An 18,473-nucleotide genomic window follows, 5' to 3' on the forward strand; every position below is an offset into this window, starting at 1 on the left:
TATTCTATTTAATGATGCTGTTAATTATTGAATATTTGTACTATTTTATTGGGTTAAATATTTGCCAGTATTATATAAATATTAAATTACTGATTGTTTTGTTTACTATTAGTAATTGTTGATTATTAATAAATGATTTGATTTTTGTGTGACACAATTTATGAGTAGATATGGCAGCCATTTAATTTTGATGTTAGTATTTACTGTAATTATTCAGTGATATGATTACTAAATATCTATTATTTAGTAAATTACTCATGTTTGACTGTTTAATGAATGTTCCGTGGGAATAATTAGTCCCAGTCATGTAATATATCATTAATATCGTCATATATGCGAAGCACAGGAATTGCGAATGTGACAGAAAAGGCTTTGGAAAATGTGCCTTGTGCAACCTGCGCCACTGGAGGGCGCCACAAGCTCATTCAACGGCACCGATTGGCTGAGCGGTCGACGTGGTTACCACGGAGATGCGCGCCATTGTCCGTCGCACGAGTCTTTTATTGTGGGATGGCAATTGCGTAACAGGCCCCGACTGCTCGCGACAGCACGTGACGTATGCGCGGGCGGCTCATTAGCACTAATTCGTGGGTCGCCGTGACAACATGGCCGGCGTCCACCGGTGGCGCCGCTCAACAGGAAGTTCTTTGTTGTCCTGGCAGGAGGGGGGCGGAGTCTAGTGAGGTCGTGTCCGGGCGTTGCGCGGGTCAGCGCCCTTTTTCAACGTGTCGCAAGCAAATCGAGGTCAGTTTGTGTGCTCCACATCAAGCCACACGCATTCAGTGTTTGAAATGACAAAGTACTTTCACTTTATTCATCACGTGACACATGAGCAACACAATCACTGCAGCGGTGTCCAAGTTACGCCCCGGGGGGCCATTTGCGGCCCCGCCACAGAATGTATAAAAAGCAATAGATTGTTGCTTTAGCTACACTGATAGATTGTTTTAGTGTGTTGAATAAAATGAAAAATAATTAGATAAGACAAAGTCTTCACACCCCTGTCACTCGCAGTAACAGCGGCGCAGCGGAGCCGAATCTCGCGGGTGTCGGCGGACGGGCGGCGCGCGGTCCTCAAGTTCGGTAGCTCCTCGCGCTCGTCTTCTGCGCTCGCAGCAGCGGCGTCTGCGCGTCGGCGTCGCGCCGCGCCGGAATCCGTCCCGGTGGGCCGCGCGCGCACGCCAGCGCGGCGAAGCGGAGGACGCCCGGCGACGCCGACGTGACGGCCTGCCGTGCGCACGTACGTACAGGTGACCCTTGACCCGAGCGCTCACACCAAAAGTCGCGTGAAGGCAACCCACCTGCGCGACGTACAAGACGACCACGGACGCGCCGCCGACGTCCGTCGATGACGTCGTCGCGCGCACGGCCACCAGGCACGCCGCTGACGCGACAAGATGACATCATCACTGACTGGCAATCGACGTGCGACCACGTCATGACGAAAACACCCTGAACCGGTTGTCAGCCAATCGCAGGGCACATCAAACAAACAACCATTGGCACTCACATTCACACCTACGGGCAATTTAGAGTTGTCAATGAACTTAGCATGCATGTTTTTGGGATGTGGGAGGAAACCGGAGAAAAGCCACGCGGGCACGGGCAGAACATGCAAACTCCACACAGGCGGGGCCGGGATTTGAACCCCGGTCCTCAGAAGTGTGAGGCAGACGCTCTAACCGGTCTTCCACCGTTCCACCTAACCATATTTGAAAACCCCAATTTGAAACCCTAACCTTATTTTGAAACCTAGCCCTGTTTTGAAACGCTACTTTGAAACCCTAAACCAATTTTGAAAACCTACTTTGAAACCGTAACCCCATTTTGAAAAACTAAGTTGAAACCCTAACCCCGTTTTAAAACCCTAATTTCAAACCCTAACCCTCTTTAGAAACCCTAACCCTGTCTTAAAACCATAATTTGAAACCCTACCCCTGTTTCAAAACCCTACTTTGAAACCGTAACCCCTTTTTGAAAAAATGTTTCCCCATAAAATAGTTTCCATTTGATTTGATACTTCTCCAGGCTTGCAAACTTATGAACTCAAATTCCATACTTTCCGTACCCTGATGGGAAGAGTTCACCCACGGAAAACCGAGGTGACATCAAAAAAAAAAACATTATTAAATTACAAGCAACCTTTTTGTTGCTCAAGTGTCTTTACCGTTATGAACTAAACTATATGAAAGTGACCCTCATACATGAAATCCAAAGAATAAAAGAAGACGAACTTGGTGCCCAGCAGACGGCGAAGACAAGCGAGTGCGCCAGCATCCGCAAGTCCAGCGCCCGGAGGGACGCCCGCTGCCGGTTGCCAAGGTAACCGTGAGCCGTCACCACGCGCCGGTAAGTCCGACGACACTTTCCCATGAGCGCCTGGGGCAGCATTAGCACGGCTAGGAGTTAGCACGCATGCACTCCTGGGGTGCGTTAGCGTGTCAAATGACATGTTCGAGCACTGGTGTCAAACTCAAGGCGCGGGGGCCACATCTGGCCCACCGCGTCGTTCTCTCTGGCCCGCCAAAGCAAATCATTTGTGTCGACTTCCATGATTCTTGCTAAAATCCGTGCCAAAATCTCCAATCGTCATATGTAACAAATAATAACGTTGAGATATTGCAAGCATTTTTTTTTTGCATCCGGGCTCCTTTTACAGTAACTTTAACAACAGTTGGACAAACAGTTATCCTTGACTTCTGATTTCAAAACAAGTTACCCATCAATTTGTTGTATATATGTATTTCTATCATGAGGTGATGAAACATTTCAACGGTTTCACAGTTGTAGCGGCCCTCCGAGGGGAACAATGCGGCCCCCTCGGGGGTCCAAAATGAGTTTGACACCCGTGTTGCAGTATCACACGAGACGTTAGCGTGTGTCGCATCGGCACGACGTCGCACGCCGTGTCGCGTAACATACGGGACACGTGACTCACCAACATGCCGACGAGCGTGAGCAAGAAGGCGGCGAGGAAGACGGCGCCGCCGTAGACGCGCAACGGGCGGCAGGCCGCGATCGGTCGCCCGGCGGCGACAGGAGGCGCGCCGATTGGCGTCAACAGACATCTGCGATCGCACGTGCGTGTATGCGACAGGAAAAGCACGTTAACCGCACGTGAGGCCGGGCCCCACGCGGCTCCTCCTCCTCCTCACCTGTAGGCGGCGCTGCAGTCGGCGACGCAGCCGCCGACGCTTCCTCCGATGAAGACGGGCGCCATCAGGAGAGGCGGAGCCACGCTGAGCGTGGCACGAGGGGAGATCGTCACGTCACACGCTAACACGCTAGCGTGCTAAGGAGCTCCAACTCACCCAGAAAGCAGTGCGGTCATCTTGCCACTTGGCATCGCGTGCTTGGAAATCGTCAGAGCAAAATCGCACGTGATTTCTTTGAACGTGTGTGTGCGTGTGTGCGCGACAGGTGGCATGTGGTTACCTGCGCAGAAAGCGGGTGAGGGACGCACCATAGGTTGAGACGCAGCCGAGCGTACACGTTCCACACGTAGTTGAGTGTGTAGAAGAAGGACGCAATACACACAACCTGACACACGCACACACGCACGCACGCGCACGTCAGGCGGACAACAATGTGACAATTCGTGTGGCAGATACAAAAACATTTGGCTCAGGCGGGTTTTTGTGTGGGTGTTGCACGCGTCTAATTGGACGACGCGCGGTTTGGACCTGTCGCGCGGCGTGCAGGCGGTACCAGGCGAGGGCGCCGGCGTGGCGCACGAGCATCGCGCCCCCGAGCAGCCCGCAGAGGGCGAGCAGCAGGTCGGATGCGGCCAGCAGGAAGAGCGCTCGCACCTGCAACGACACCGCACAGGTCACGACGACGGCTCACCGTCTCGACCCGGACGCTTACCTCGGACGTGGCCCCGCCCACACGCTGTGACATCACACGGGTGATGACGGAAGCGGAGCCCAGAGCGCTGCAATGACAGCGGAGGCTCAGTTCATCGACAACTCAACGATGATCAAATCAAGCCACAACTTTTTGGATCAGTGAAGAATTGTTTAGAGAACTCGTTGTTCAAATGGTTGTAAATCTTTTCCACTCTCTGTCGTCCTCCGTGAAAGCAGACTGATGATTGCCGTGTATTGATTTGCAAACATCTGCTATGAGCAACATTTTTTTCGGCCGATTTTCTGCCCGACGTGACGGGCTCGTCATCAATTTGGAACAATAGCCTGATTTTGAATGAAGGGATCGAAATGATAGAACTTCTTTTTTCATCCGATTCATCGATGAGTTGAAAAATGAATCAACAGATGACTCGATGATGAAATGAATCATGAGTTGCACCCCTGCTTGCGTGCGTAGTAATCGCTAAATCATCGGAACCAATCGGAAAGTCACCTGACGAGCGCGGTGATGACGTGGATCCACGGCAGCGCGCTCCCAACCTGCGCACAGACAAAACCGGATCAGAACCGGCCCCTCGCTTCAACTTTTTCTTTCAGCTTCATATTTTCTCCTCTTTCGTTCTTCTCAAGCCCCCGCCCACCACCGTACCCGGGTCCAGTCCTGTGTTCCGCTGGCGTTCTGCTGCGCGAACGCGCCCTCCATGCTGCGGTCGGGTCGGGTCGGGTTCGGTCCGGTCCGGTCCGTGTGCCTGCTGCCTGTGCGCGCACGCCGCCGATTTGAACGGCCCGTGGCCCCGCCCACACGAGGACAAAGCGTCCCGCGGCGCCCCCCGGTGGACGCCGAGTGCTCCACACGCGCAAACACATTCACACATAAATGGTAGGGTCGGGTTTCAAATGAGGTTTCAAGGCCTGGATTCGGGGTTTCAGACAAGATTTTTAAACAGTGTCACATTATTGTGTGAAATTAAGTAAAACTTGCAAATTAGGGCTTCAAGGCAGGGTTAGTGATTCAAACGAAGGTTAGGGTTTGAAGACACGGCTTCAAGGCCATGTTAAAGATTTCGAGTTTGGGTTTCAAACCAGGGTTAGTGATTCAGGTTCAAGTTTCAAGCAACATCAGGGATTGCAAGCACGGTTATTTTTTCAAATTGCAGTTTCGAGCTTGGCTTAGGGTTTCAAACACAGGTCAAGGTTTCAAATTAGGGTTAGGGTTTTAAAGTTTGGCTTCAAGACGGGGTTAGGGATTCAAGTAAAGGTTTGAATCAGGGGTTAGGGTTTCAAATGACAGCTTCAAGCCATGGTTACGGTTTCAAACAGCAGTAAAGTTTCAAGGTAGGGTTTCAAATGGGTATAGAGTTCAAATTTGTGTTTCAATCAGGAGTTATGGTTTCAAATTAGGGCTTGCAAATAGAGTTAGGGATTCAAATGAAAGTTTCCATCGGCGGTTAAGTGTAGGTTTCAAGGTCGGGTTTCAAGCCAGGGTAGGGCTTTTAGACCGTTTTCGGGGTCAAGTCACAGTTTGACGCTTGGTTCAAATTTGGTTTCAGGGGTCGGGTTTCAAGTCGGAGCAAGTGACGACGACGACGACGTTTTACATTCCCGTCCCAAATCAAAAACTCAAAGGTCGCTATGCTGATTCATTTTATTGAAGAAAGGAAACGTTGACGTTTGCGTTTAAAGATGAGATGGGCGCGTCACTCGCCCCCGCCGTCCCGTCGGCGCGGCTCCTCACTCGCGGCGACGTCGTTTGCGTCGTCCTCAGTCGCGGCATCGGCGGCGTCAGTCCCGGTTGTCGTGGCAACGGCCTCTGCCGCGGCGCCCTCTCGCGCCTGGTGCCTCCTGACGTGCTTGCGGAAGGCGCGCGCCCCGCTCAGGTTCTTGCGGCACAGGTGGCAGAAATAGGGGCGGCTGGCGTCGTGCACGTCCACGTGGTAGCTGAGCTCCAGCGGGCGGCTGAAGCCCTTGTGGCACACGGGGCAGTGGTGGCGCACGTCCGAGTGCACCAGCATGTGGCTCTTGAGCGACGCCGCCTGCTTGAAGGTCTTGGCGCACACGCGGCAGGCGAAGGGGCGCGCGTCGCCGTGCAGCCGCTGGTGGCGGCGCAGGGCGCTGGAGAAGGTGAAGGTCTTGGGGCACAGCGGGCACGCGTAGGGCTTCTCGCCCGTGTGGATCCGCCGGTGCTCCTTCAGGTGCACCCGCTGCGTAAAGGTCTTCTTGCAGGTGGCGCACTGGAACGGGCGCTCGCCCGAATGGATGCGCAGGTGCTTCTGCAGCGCCGACGCCTTGAAGCAGTCGCGCCCGCACACCGGGCACACGAAACCGCGCTTGTCCGTAGACGCTGACGTCGTGCCGTCCGATTCTGGAAATAACATAAAGAGAACAAACGTGATGAAGATTAGCACCGAATTAATCGGCTGATATTAACCAGTTTCAAATCACTTGTTTTTTTTGCTTATTATTATTATATTTTTTTTTAAACACATTTCAACATAAGACAAAGAGGAAGACATTTAAACAAAAACAAAAAAAATGTGATCAAAAATACTTTCCATTTATCAATTAAATGCCCTCCACAAAGTCTTGTCAGTTCCAAAATTGGCCGCTGTTGTTTACTGGCGCTGTGGGGCAACGTAGGCAGAGAATGGGACTGCTGTTATTTCCAGGTTACAGCTATACAATATGACTAGCTCGCACCGTGCCTACGTGGCGGCCATGTTGAATGTGGGGCATTGACGTGCCGGCCATCTGACTATTGCCTATTGTACATCGAGAGAGAGAGAGAGAGAGAGAGAGAGCGTCATGGCTGCGGCGTTAACTCCGAGGAATACAAAACTAGTCTCTGGAGTCTGAAAGCTGTTTTCCTTTGTCAAGGTGTTCGCCTTTGGAAACAGATTTGGAACTCGGTAGCCGACAAATTCTTCGCAACTCATGAAAGACACTCACCTACGACGAGTACTGTACGTCAACAATGTCACTATGACCAAGTACGCCGACGTGGGAAGTTTGGATAAAATGGGAAACTTTTTTTTAATATACGTTCAATAATTTTGCACTGTACTGGGTGTTTTAGTACACCACAAAAATATCTACAAAAAAATTTGTCCTGTACAGTAACAAGGGTGCATATGGCCTCAAAAGAAAAGCGCTTCAATGTAACGGCCAATCGGCTGTATTGGACGACGCCCCCGGCCCTATTAGTCCGTTCTATCGAGGGAGCAAAAAGGAAGTTATTTTCATCGGCCGATTAATCTGTTCGGGGAATATTTTCTGGCAAATATGGGAATCCGCATCCCCCCAAAATCCACGTGGGACAAACATGAAGATAAAGAGGTTTTTGGCGGCGTGCGTACGTACGTATGAGCGTGGGCTTCCAATCCTCTTCTTCGCCGTCAGAGTTGATGAGACCGTTCACAGCTTCGTCCGCGCTCCCCACCTTGCCCCCCTCCTCCTGCTCCCCCCTGCTGTCCTTGTTGGCATGGTGACCAGGGGGAGGTTCCTTTTTGGGAAGCTCCTCCTCCTTTTGAGGATGACATCATCACTTGAGCTGTGCGGCTAGCTCAAAATCACGCTAAGATTTTTAGCGAACTTTTAGTGGTCGACAAACACACGACTTACCCCCACCTGTGTTTCCACCCGAGGTTGCGTGTCTCTGTCTACCATGTTGGCATCGTGGGCAGGAAGCGATGTCGTTGGCGTAGCGGGCGCGGGTATGGCGGGCAGGTCCAGGAGGCTCTGTCGCTCGTGCGTCTTGACGTGCTTGCGCAGCTCGTAGGGCCTGAGGAAGCACTTGGCGCAGACGTGGCAGCGATGCGGCCGCTCCGCCGTGTGGATCTTCTCGTGGGCCTTCAGGTTGGTGGCGTTGGCGAAGCTTTTGCCGCACACGGAGCAGCCGTGCAGCCGCGTGGCGGCGTGAACCTCCAGGTGCTCCTTCAGCTTGTACGGCCTGGAGAAGATGCGCCCGCACAGCTCGCACTTGTGGACTACCTTCTTCTTCTTGCTCTTCTTCTTCATGCGGGACGAAGGCTCCGCTGCAGATGCCAACCAAACGGGTTTAGGGCACTGATTCTCAACGTGCGGTACGCAGGCTCCCTCTAGTGCAATGTGAACGCATCACTCAAATGTTCCAACTGTGCATGTTACGGTTGTTAAAACGAATGGTTACACCCCTGCAAAATAGTTGTTGATTCATTTGGTAAACAGTTGTCAATTAATTGTTGCACCTCTACTTAGAATAATGGTAACAATTCTTTTTGGGAATTGAATATGCATCTTGTTTTTTATTTTTACAACAATACTGTATTTTAATGTTGGTCATTATGGTGGAACTTGTCAACTGCCAAAAAGTACATAGGGTTTCTGATGTAGCTGTTGTATTTAAAAGAAACTGTTCTTACAATGTTGTTAGGGCATGTATCTGTGATTTCTTTTAGTAATAGTGATAATAGCAATAATTTTGATGATTTTGGTTATCAGAATGTCATCTCAAGCTACTGTAGTACACACGCGAGTGAGGCTCCTCAGGCAGGCCGAGTTAGCATGAAGCTAATAGCGTTAGCACGGTGGTGCGTCTCACCTGGCGAAGAGCCGTCCTGTGAACGCTCGTCTTCCTCGCCGTCCTGCTCGTCATCCTGTCGACATGTGACAACGTGATGTCACCATTAGTGACATTAAATGGGTGACGCATACAAACACTCGTCACTGAGCGGGTTGGACAAATGCGGCAACATGGCAGTGTGTAAGCCATATTGGATGTGGCACATCTGCCTTGTAAACTGCACAAACTTAAATGCCTCTCATATACATACTTATATTTAGAATATAGATAAGCACCAAAGCAACCTATATATTTTTTTGTTTAAAGCTAGCAATATATGTAACAGTTACTGAGAGATGACCGTTCCTCTTCGTCAGAAATGGAATCAGACACAAGGTTCCTTTTTCGATGCTCGTGTATCACTATTGTGCTGCCTTTCGTGGCAAGTGTTTTGTCTCGCAGGTTTTGCATTGCATTCCTCTGCAGCGTTTTTGGTGAAATGCAAATTTTCGGCCTCCGTTGCTAACGCCGGTTACCGTGCTTACCCGGATGCCCGCTACGCCGCACGTGCGTCACAGCCAGAAGGCCGACAACAAGCAAGCTGCAGGAGTATGCGGGAACTTTTGAGAGAAAAACAAAGCTTAAAAAAAAAAAGAAAAAAAGACCGACTATTAAATTCAGTGTCGACGATTTTGAACGTAACCGTGACTACTCGGCTGATGTTGGCAGCCCTACCACAACTCAACCAACTCCGACAAACGTGTGTCAGAGCACTAAACTCACACTGTACTCCAATTAATGGAACCACATTGTGGAATGAACCAACACCGCAATTTAAAAATATTAAATCGTCCGATTTTCAAATCTAAAATTGAACAAACTCCCTCCTAGAAAAATATCTATCCTGATCCACATTACTCATACTGTAACATTTTCATGTAAATATTGAAATTTCATGTATCTGACTCATTTTCAATTTTTATGTACTATCCGAAATGCACATCCTGACTAAAACCTATGACGAAGTATTCCGTTTGCTCAGTTGTCAACGAATACAATTGTTTAAAAAAAATTCTATCGTGGGAGGGCTTCCTCTCACTTGATTCTGCCATTTCATTTTTAACCCTATACATGTTTTTTTATTTTGCCCATTTGTAAATCTCCCTTCTTGAATTTTTCTATTCCAATCAAAAATGTGACCATGAGTCTGAAACGGAAGAAAATTGAGGCTGACGCATCTACTCAACCACTTTTCCACATCCAATAAGGCATTGACGTACAATTCAGCGCTCAATACGGCGTCTACGTGTGTTTGCGTATGGCTAACGCCCCCACTACATCACCACCGCCACGGTAGCGACCTACCATGGCGTCTTCCAGATGTTTCTGCAGATGCTTCTGGAGCAGGCCCGGCCGGTTGAAGCTCTTGTCGCACACGGTGCACGGGTGCGGCTTGCGGCCCGTGTGCAGCGTGGCGTGGTCGCGGAAGGCGGACGGCGTGGTGAACACCTTGCGGCACACCGCGCAGGTGTAGGCGTCGCCCGAGTGCGTGCGCTGGTGCTCTGAGCGGCCCGCCGTGGAGGCGAAGCGCTTGGGGCACAGCGCGCAGGCGTACGGACGCTCGCCCGTGTGCACACGCTGGTGCTGCGGCCGAGGGAAAAGAAATAAAAACTGTCACCTTAATCTGATTATTAGATACGTTTGCAAATGCACCATTCAAAACACTTCAGGTTGGGCTTTGGGGTAAAGCTTCAGGATGAACCTAAGATGCACTTTTAACCTTTACAGGTCAACTACATTTTTGTCCCACTGTTGAATGTTACAGTACTTTCTGCACGTTTCTCCATCCAGGAGCTGAACAGCAAAATGTAAACAGGTGAGCCACGCAGCCAACTCAATATCCCGATATCCCGATAACGTGATTAGGGAGTAGGTAATGAGTCAATGACTTCCAACGTAGTCTGTCTATATTAGATGTTTTTTTTATTAATAGTTTCAGCCCTAGAATCAACAATATATAGTATATAGTGCTATAAACGAATCGGGGCTAAAAAAAAACGCCAAGTCTGCATTTACGGATTTGAATGAAAAAGAATGACTGAACAACACACTATGACAAGATGCTGCCGCGCCGCATTTAATTCCTTTATTTTACGACCAGGAGTTTGCATGTTCTTTTCTCCAGGTACCCCGGTTTCCTCCCACATCCCAAATACATGCGTGCTAGGTTCATTGAAGACTAAATTGCCCGAAGGTGCAAACGGTTCTTTGTTTCCATGTACTTGCAACCAGTTCAGGGTGTACCCCGCCTCTCGCCCAGTCAGCCGAATGAGGAGAAGCGGTATGGAAAATGGATGGATAGATGCTTTTACAATCTTTTTCGACTTACTGCATAGCTCGCAGCTAACGTTCTCAGCCAGCATGGAGTTTTGCATTTTACTTTTATTTTCCACAGAGACTGGGCAAAACAAACCACGGCCAAGACACAGCGAGGAATCCTGGTTAAAGTAAGCCATGTTAAACAAAAAAGAAGTGTTTTGGCAACTTCCTTTTGGCAGTTGCAAAATGCGTCAGTGTACCCTCTTTCTGGTGCTGTGACAAAATCTGCATCCCCCCCCAAAAAAAGCTGCCAGGAGGTAACCAGGGGGCTACATATAGTTTTGAAATCATCAAATTGGATTTTTCATTTGCTGCACAATCTCTTTATTTCAGGAGAGTACAAAACGTTAACGATTCGATTGTGATTCGCTAGTCATTAGTTACTGTCAATACGGCTAGCAAATGGGGATTTACACGGCGAGGCAGATCTCTTCTAGTCTACTACATAAAAGTCTTATATAGTCATTAGGGAGTAGGGAATGAGTCAATGATTACCAACACAGTCATTTATTTCGTTACATGAGCCATTATTCAATTAACTGTTTCAGCCCCTGAGTCAACTATAATATTGTGATAAAAAATCCCTTTGTCGTGATTAGCGGCTGTGTTCAGAATCAGTCATCATTTCATACTCCCGACTCACAAAATAAAAATAAATAGAATTATCCTATTTCACCTTAGCTTGATCCTGAAATTTCACCCAAAAGCCCAATACAGTGAACCACTCCTATTCGTGGGGTACAGGGACCGGCCCCTGCTGCAAATAATTGACACCCCACCCAAAAAATTGCTTGTAATTGTGTAGAGAGGAATCAAGATGTTGGCCAAGCACTTAAAACGGGTAGGATCATAAAGTATCAACACAATGCATCTAGCACAGGGGTCACCAACCTTTTTCCAAAGTGAGAGTTACTTTTTAGGTACTGATTGTGAAGTGCTACTAGTTTAAGACACACTTCTGAAATAGGTTTGCTGAAATGATTAGAGGGTATGTCATCTTATTGTCTTGCTTGTCTCAAATGCTTTGGCTTTGTTCATGCGCTACAACACTGACATTTGAACTATACTATTCTTAAATAGTGTATTGTATTGTGTATAAGTCTAAACAAACAAGTGTCATTCTGAAAATAGCAACCAAACATTTTTTTTTTTTTTTTTTTTAGATGCAGCTCACTGGGTACCAATGTCGGTGACCCATGATCTACCATGTATACAATCACGAACCCACGTTACATTAAACTACTGCATTCAGTAGTTAAATTATTCAACACAAACAAATGACTAACTTGAGGGTCATCAATATTATTAGCAAGCAAACCAAGTCATCTTTTGGCATTTGTACACAATAAATTTTAGGGAATGCAAGCAAACTAACTGCACGGGCTAATAGTAGCTTCATTGGGAAAGAAGCGGAAATATACTTTCACTTTGGCCTGTGCACGAGATGCATTCAAGGACAGCCAACAAAACAGGACATCACGCGCAGATGAAAAATACCATCAATGACTTATGCTTAACAACAAAATCTAAGATAACAGCGAATAACAGAGGACAGGTCCCCTTTAAAAAAAATAAATAAATTAAAAAAAAACAGCGAAAGTGGCGCGAATGCCAAAGCACGAATATGCGGGGGGTTCACTGTATCCCGAACCTTTTGTCATTCGTGTATGCAAGTTCCAAACCTGCAGCAGGTAGCGTCGCTGCAGGAAGGCGCGGCCGCACTCTTCGCACACGTGCTGCTTCTGCGGGGCGTGGCGCAGGCGGTGGCGGCGCAGGCATCCTAGCTGGGCGTAGCAGGCGCCGCAGTCCTGGCACGCGTACGGCTTCTCGCCCGTGTGCACGCGCTGGTGCACCTTCACGTTGATCTTCTTGCTGAAGCGCTTGCCGCACACGGGGCAGGCGTGTGGCTTCTCGCCAAAGTGCGCCGCCATGTGGTCGGACAGGCGCGATGGGCACGAGAAGTCCCGCTCGCAAAGCGTGCAGTGGTGCCGCCGCTTGGGATGTGCCGCCATCGTGACCGAGACAGAGTCGCCTGCGGGAAGACACGCACACACACACAAAACCACTTAGTAGTGCACTAAAAAGTCCACAATAAATCCCTCTGGAGTTCCCTAAAATGTCAACTGAAAATCCCTTTGTAATAATTCGAGAACGATTGCTGTGTTAGCAATCGTTCATCATTCCCTCCTCACTGAAATTAGCAACGTGACAAGAATTGACAAAAATGACAGTCTGTCGAAACACTGAGTGCGGTTGGCAGGCCAACATCAACTCCACCCCGAAAAAGGCCGAGCAGAGGATGCATTTCCTGCAGCTGCCACGGGAGCCGTCGAGGCAGATGGGGAGTGATTCAGCCATTACCTGCAGCCAGCAATTCAGCAAGCTTTTCTTCCACGTTGATTTCTTCCATCCTCTCCACTCTGGACAAAAGGAAGAGCAGTCAAAAGAAGTCGTCAACAACGGGAAATGTTCATTTGCAACCTTTTTGACTAACGACAGCACATCACGTTTGCATGAGCCAATTAAAGTACCTGGTCACGTTTGAATGTTTTATTTTACTGTAATATTGACGGTAAACTTAGCCGAAAGTCATGAACGGACCTTGCCAAACACTTTAGGTGAAACTAAAAGCTTCCACAAAGGGAAGCTTGTGAGACAAATCGTACTCAAGCACACGCTTGTGTTCCTCTGGATTTAGGTACATACGCGTGTATCTGTCGCTGGCTGGCGGTCGGAAGTGCACGTGTCCTAGTTTTACCCACGACTTTGAAATTTCCCTATCGGCCAAGTACACGCGTTACAAAGGTCGGGCAACATTTCCTGAATTTATTGTTCAAAAACATCTGGGTTAGTAGGATCATCTTTCAAATCCATAAACGCATCTGTATTATACATATATTTTTCTCAGCTTCTTTTTTCAAAATTTGATGTAAATTGGATTTAATTTGCAAACATTTTTGGGATCCTCCACTGGCCAGGTTGTTTGTGATGTTATGAAACTTGCTGTGATGGCTCATATCTTCCAACAATTATTTCATGAATTTTTATCAACTACAAATGCCTCTTAACTCTGCTCATCATTACTTTTGCAAACATGGGCCCGTGAGCTTTCTGTGATCACTTCTTAAATACATCATTATGATGTTATGTATTGTCTGTTTCTGTGTTTAGAAAGCTTTCCAACAATAACCTTTTAAAGATAGGATAAAGATTAAGAAAGTTATGAAAGTCTGAAACTCGGATTCAACAAAAAAAAAAAAAAAAAGGTCACACCAAAAATCGACACTTTGTATTAAGACGTTGACCAGAAATTGCTGCAATTTCGCCGGTTTTAAAGAGTCAGCACTTTCTTAATACGTCTCTGGAAATTGATAAATGACTGGGATCTTCGTTAAAACATCTGTCAGATAATGCTTGTCTCGTGTGAATCAATTAATCTTTGAAATTTGACACACATACCGACAAATTGAGCCTGAGACACACGTACGACGAAACTAAAGCTTCCACAAAGGGAATTAATAAATCATACACAGGCGCACTCTTGATTTCATGAGCAGCCAATCTCCTAACGACAGTAAAGGGCGCTAACACTAGCTACTGGCTGCTAATACACTAACCACACAACTTGGCAGTAGCGAAAGGGAGCTAACTCGAGCTAAATTCGGCTAATGCACCAACCACAGACAGTTAGCAATGGCTAAAGGGAGCTAACGCTAGTAAAAAAATAAAACCAAATCTGCCGTATATACCCTTAAAACAGCTTATCCTCTAATCGTGGCCAGTTAGTAGAGTCTAATGCGAGCGGACAAAAACACAAAAAACGTCTTGTAAAACCTAATGGGAGCTAACACCAGCTAAATTCGGCTAATATACAAACCACAAACAGTTAGCAATGGCTAAAGGGAGCTAATGCTGGTTAAAAAAAACAAAAAAAAACTGCCTTATATACCCTTAAAACAGCTTTTCCTCTAATCGCGGCCAGTCAGTAGCGTCTAATGCGAGCAAAAAAAAAACGTCTTGTAAAACCTAATGGGACCTAACACCAGCTAATTCGGCTAATACACCAACCACAGACAGTTAGCAATGGCTAAAGGGAGCTAACGCTAGTAAAAATAATAATATCTGCCTTATATACCCTTAAATCAGCTTTTCCACTAACCGTGTCCAGCTAGTAGCGGCTAATGTGAGCACAAAAAAAACTTTGTAAAACCAAATGGGAGCTAACACCAGCTCAAGGCAGCTCCTAACCAGATGTAGTTAGTTTCTAGCTGATTAAAAGGGAGACGATGCGTGGTTAAAGACGCCTTAGAAAATGCAGCTAACAAAAGGGAATTTAAACAAAAAAAAAAAAAGAACAAGGTGAATTTTCCTTACGAATCGTGACACACGCAAGCTCGGCTGAAGGCGTCGCGAAGTGCAAGTCAAGCCAAAAAGAAGAAAGACGACAACTTTGCCGTAAACTCGCGATTCTGCTGCTTTTCTCGGTGCAATCGTTACCTTGGGCTCGCACCGCAACGTCCGCGGACGAAATGTTTGGACGCGTCATCGGCTCGTGAGCGGCCACGTTCCACGCACGGTGCCACTCGCGCGCACGTACACGCGCGCAGATAAGACGCCATCAATTCTACAAGTGTGCAATATTAACGTTTAGTAGCCCAGCCATTTTGTAAACAGTCCGGCGGCGGGGCTGGAGTCTATCCCAGCTGATTTCGGGTGAGAGGCGAGGTACACCCTGGCCTGGTCTCCATTCAATGGCAGGGAACGTTATATGGACTTTATAATAATGACTTAATTACATAGCAAACTGTCACCTTTTTATTACCACATAACAAAAATGCGTGCGTGTGTGTATGAAGGGGTTTCCCCAGCTCCATCGGCAAGTACCATGACATGACAACAGTCGATATTTAGGCTTCCTTCGTGTTTACATACATCACATTTGTATAAATAAATCATATATAGTACATGTATTAAACTTAAGTTTGAACACACCAGCCATAAAGAAAACAAATTGGCTTCAAACCATCAAGTCATCCAAACGTTGTCCTGTTTATTTAGCGTGTCAAACACACAAGTTCAGCGACTGTTGAGAGGGTCTCGAAACAATGAACTGCTGAACAAAATAGTGGTCCATTACTTTGATAATGACTTAGTTGTCAATTAATCGATGACTTATCGCACCCCTCTACTCAATTTCCCCAACTTTTTGCAAGTTGAGTGTTTCTCCATGCATCCAGGCGGCGGCGGCGCCACGTTCACTGTTTCTTCTTGACCACGTGCGCGCAGTCGTATTTTCCTCTGACGACGGTGAGCTTGACGCCGGGCAGGTCCTGCGTGCGCCCGCCCTGCACCAGAACCACGTTGTGCTCCTGGAGGTTGTGCCCCTCGCCGGGGATGAACACCACCGCCTCCTTGCCGTTGGAGAGGCGCACGCGGGCGCACTTCCTGTTGGCCGAGTTGGGCTTCTTGGGCTTGCGGATCATGGTCTTCAGGATGACCGCCTTCATCTGCGGCTGCCCGAAGGTGGCGCCCAAGGGTTTGGGGGGCGTCTTGGGTTTGCCCAGCCGGTGCATCTGGTTGAGGGTGGCCATGGGCCGGCTCAGGAGGGGGCGTGTCCACGCGCAGCCACGCTGGGATGCTACACACGCACACACGCACGCGCATGAATACAGCAGTACCTTGACTTACAAATTGGGCCCGAACGATTCATCGGACAATTTTATTTATTTTTTTTACACATTAAAACATGAGAAAAAGACTATGACATTTAAACAACCAACAATAACCCTCTGTTCCAATAATTCTGTTCCTAACTTTCATGGACAGAATTTCAAGGCGCAGCCGAGGTGTAGAGGGGGTCCGGTCTGGTGGCCTCAGCATTGCATCTCTGCTTTTAGCAGATGATGTGGTTCTGCTGGTTTCATCAAGCCGTGATCTCCAACTCTCACTGGAGCGGTTCGCAGCAGAGTGTGACGCGGCCGGGATGAGAATCGGCACCTCCAAATCTGAGACCGTGGTCCTCGGTCGGAAAAGGGTGGCGCGTGCCCTCTCCAGGTCGGGGATGAGATCCTGCCCCGAGTGGAGGAGTTCAAGTATCTTGGGGTCTTGTTCACGAGTGAGGGAAGAACGGAACGGGAGATTGACTGGCGGATCGCTGCAGTGATGCGGACTTTGTATCGCTCCGTTGTGATGAAGAAGGAGCTAAGCCGACAGGCGAAGTTCTCAATTTACCGGTCGATCTACGTTCCTACCCTCACCTTTGGTCACGAGCTGTGGGTCGTGACCCAAAGAACGAGATCCCGGATACAAATGAGTTTCCTCCGCAGGGTGTCCGGGCTCTCTCCTAGAGATAGGGTGAGAAGCTCGGTCATCCGGGAGGATCTCGGAGTAGAGCCGCTGCTCCTCCGCATCGAGAGGAGCCAGCTGAGGTGGCGCGGGCATCTGATTCGGATGCCTCCCGGACGCCTCCCCGGTGAGGTGTTCCAGGCACATCCCGCCGGGAGGAGACCCCGGGGACGACCCGGGACACGCTGGAGAGACTACGTCCTTCGGCTGGCCTGGGAACGCCTCGGGACCCCCCCCGGAAGAGCCGGGGGAAGTGGCTGGGGAGAGGGAAGTCTGGGCGTCCCTGCTAAAGCTACTGCCCCCGCGACCCGACCTCACATGCCGACAAACCAGCCTAGTTCCTGATGTCATTCACTAGGACACGCCCCTTAAAGGTACACATCACAGTGTGTGTGACTTTTGGCTTAATCACCGTTTATAAACCAGTTTATTTGTTTACATCCTCTCTTGTTGTTTTAATATAACACATTGCCATTTCTCTTTATTAAAAAAAACTAATTGTCATGGTGTTTTTTTTTTTGATGAATGGCATTTTAATTATTTGCAATGTGTACATTTGAGTTTATACACACGGCTAATATGAGTGACCAACTTGGTCACAGAACTAGTTCAACTTGTAAGTCAAGGTACCGCTGCATAAATATTATATGAAGCAAAAACCAATTATGAGGATGAACACATTATGAGTATTAAAAGCCAGACTATTGCGACTTGCCTTGAAGGAAGGTGGTGAGCGCCGTCAACCGGAAACCTTGCAACAGCGACATCACTAGAAGACACCAAAATAGGTTTCATCACACAAACTTCCATTTGGTACTAATTGATACATTGTGTTTCTTTTACTCGATGAAACGACTCGTGTTTTATACACAATTTACATATCCAAGCTGCGGCATGCAACGTTTGTATAACATTGCATAATTTAGAAAGATGGTCAGAAACTGCATCATTCATTCTCGTAATGAATCCCATTTCATCACAAATGTCATATTTGCGCTTACTCTTACTAAACCAATTATGATTAGTTCCGAAAAGATAGCAGAGCGTATGTCTCACGGAATGTCCTCAAAGTACTTTTGATATTCTGTTCGTGTTGAGGACGAGGGAAGTCGTCCTAACGGCACCAACGTACCTTGGTGTGACGTCTACACAGGACTCGAACCACGATCAAACGTCCACACTCCAAACACAACATAAGTCTCCTTTGACCGGGAAAGCCGAGTGAGAAAGTTACCGGAAATCAGTCGTCAAAGCACGATGACTTCCGGGTCATTGCGAAAAGGAAACCATGGCCTCATAGTGGAATAACCACAGATATATAATGGTACTAGATACGACACGCC

At 48.1% G+C, this 18,473-nt stretch overlaps 3 protein-coding genes across 13 annotated transcripts; all 3 read right to left on the reverse strand.

Annotated features, from left to right (window-relative positions):
• Positions 1-178: 178 nt before the first annotated feature.
• On the reverse strand, positions 179-5,505 carry tmem116 (transmembrane protein 116). 8 transcript variants are annotated; one of them, XM_061777326.1, is made up of 11 exons: positions 4,519-5,505; positions 4,363-4,409; positions 3,868-3,934; positions 3,684-3,809; positions 3,436-3,540; positions 3,312-3,352; positions 3,156-3,239; positions 2,939-3,068; positions 2,235-2,379; positions 1,302-1,384; positions 182-1,227 (listed from the first exon to the last, which is right to left on the reverse strand). In XM_061777326.1, the coding sequence occupies exons 1-11, from the start codon at positions 4,742-4,744 to the stop codon at positions 926-928; spliced, it is 1,356 nt and encodes a 451-aa protein (XP_061633310.1). In that variant the 5' UTR covers positions 4,745-5,505; the 3' UTR covers positions 182-925. The 8 variants fall into 8 exon arrangements, with proteins under 8 accessions (XP_061633317.1, XP_061633311.1, XP_061633316.1 ...); XM_061777331.1 differs by having other exon boundaries at positions 181-1,384; positions 4,519-4,697; XM_061777330.1 differs by having other exon boundaries at positions 3,684-3,934; positions 4,519-4,697.
• Positions 5,497-15,456, reverse strand: LOC133479842 (zinc finger protein 883-like). 4 transcript variants are annotated; one of them, XM_061777317.1, is made up of 8 exons: positions 15,283-15,456; positions 13,147-13,205; positions 12,468-12,817; positions 9,772-10,050; positions 8,446-8,500; positions 7,494-7,900; positions 7,227-7,389; positions 5,497-6,231 (listed from the first exon to the last, which is right to left on the reverse strand). In XM_061777317.1, exons 1-8 carry the CDS (start codon positions 15,402-15,404, stop codon positions 5,567-5,569), a joined length of 2,100 nt encoding a protein of 699 aa, XP_061633301.1. In that variant the 5' UTR covers positions 15,405-15,456; the 3' UTR covers positions 5,497-5,566. The 4 variants fall into 4 exon arrangements, with proteins under 4 accessions (XP_061633301.1, XP_061633300.1, XP_061633302.1 ...); XM_061777316.1 differs by having other exon boundaries at positions 7,488-7,900; XM_061777318.1 differs by having other exon boundaries at positions 7,488-7,900; positions 15,160-15,300.
• A 131-nt stretch (positions 15,457-15,587) lies between these two features.
• Positions 15,588-18,416, reverse strand: mrps12 (mitochondrial ribosomal protein S12). Its single transcript, XM_061777352.1, has 3 exons — positions 18,263-18,416; positions 17,846-17,899; positions 15,588-16,423 (listed from the first exon to the last, which is right to left on the reverse strand). The coding sequence occupies exons 2-3, from the start codon at positions 17,895-17,897 to the stop codon at positions 16,041-16,043; spliced, it is 435 nt and encodes a 144-aa protein (XP_061633336.1). The 5' UTR covers positions 17,898-17,899; positions 18,263-18,416; the 3' UTR covers positions 15,588-16,040.
• Positions 18,417-18,473: the final 57 nt, after the last annotated feature.

This window comes from Phyllopteryx taeniolatus, chromosome 6, assembly GCF_024500385.1.
Source record: "Phyllopteryx taeniolatus isolate TA_2022b chromosome 6, UOR_Ptae_1.2, whole genome shotgun sequence".
Taxonomy (NCBI): domain Eukaryota; kingdom Metazoa; phylum Chordata; class Actinopteri; order Syngnathiformes; family Syngnathidae; genus Phyllopteryx; species Phyllopteryx taeniolatus.

Excerpts from the sequence above, each read along its gene's own strand:
- mrps12 (XM_061777352.1), bottom strand. The coding sequence starts at position 17,897 with ATGTCGCTGTTGCAAGGTTTCCGGTTGACGGCGCTCACCACCTTCCTT. Across the intron at positions 16,424-17,845 it reads GCTCACCACCTTCCTTCAAG|CATCCCAGCGTGGCTGCGCG; the intron begins GCAAGTCGCAAT and ends GTGCGTGTGTAG.
- tmem116 (XM_061777326.1), bottom strand. The coding sequence starts at position 4,744 with ATGTGTGAATGTGTTTGCGCGTGTGGAGCACTCGGCGTCCACCGGGGG. Across the intron at positions 3,240-3,311 it reads ATGACCGCACTGCTTTCTGG|CGTGGCTCCGCCTCTCCTGA; the intron begins GTGAGTTGGAGC and ends TGCCACGCTCAG. Across the intron at positions 1,385-2,234 it reads CGCCGTCTGCTGGGCACCAA|CGGCGTGCCTGGTGGCCGTG; the intron begins GTTCGTCTTCTT and ends TTGTCGCGTCAG.
- LOC133479842 (XM_061777316.1), bottom strand. The coding sequence starts at position 15,404 with ATGGCGTCTTATCTGCGCGCGTGTACGTGCGCGCGAGTGGCACCGTGC. Across the intron at positions 8,501-9,771 it reads AACATCTGGAAGACGCCATG|GATGACGAGCAGGACGGCGA; the intron begins GTAGGTCGCTAC and ends ACATGTCGACAG. Across the intron at positions 7,901-8,445 it reads ACAGGACGGCTCTTCGCCAG|CGGAGCCTTCGTCCCGCATG; the intron begins GTGAGACGCACC and ends TGGCATCTGCAG.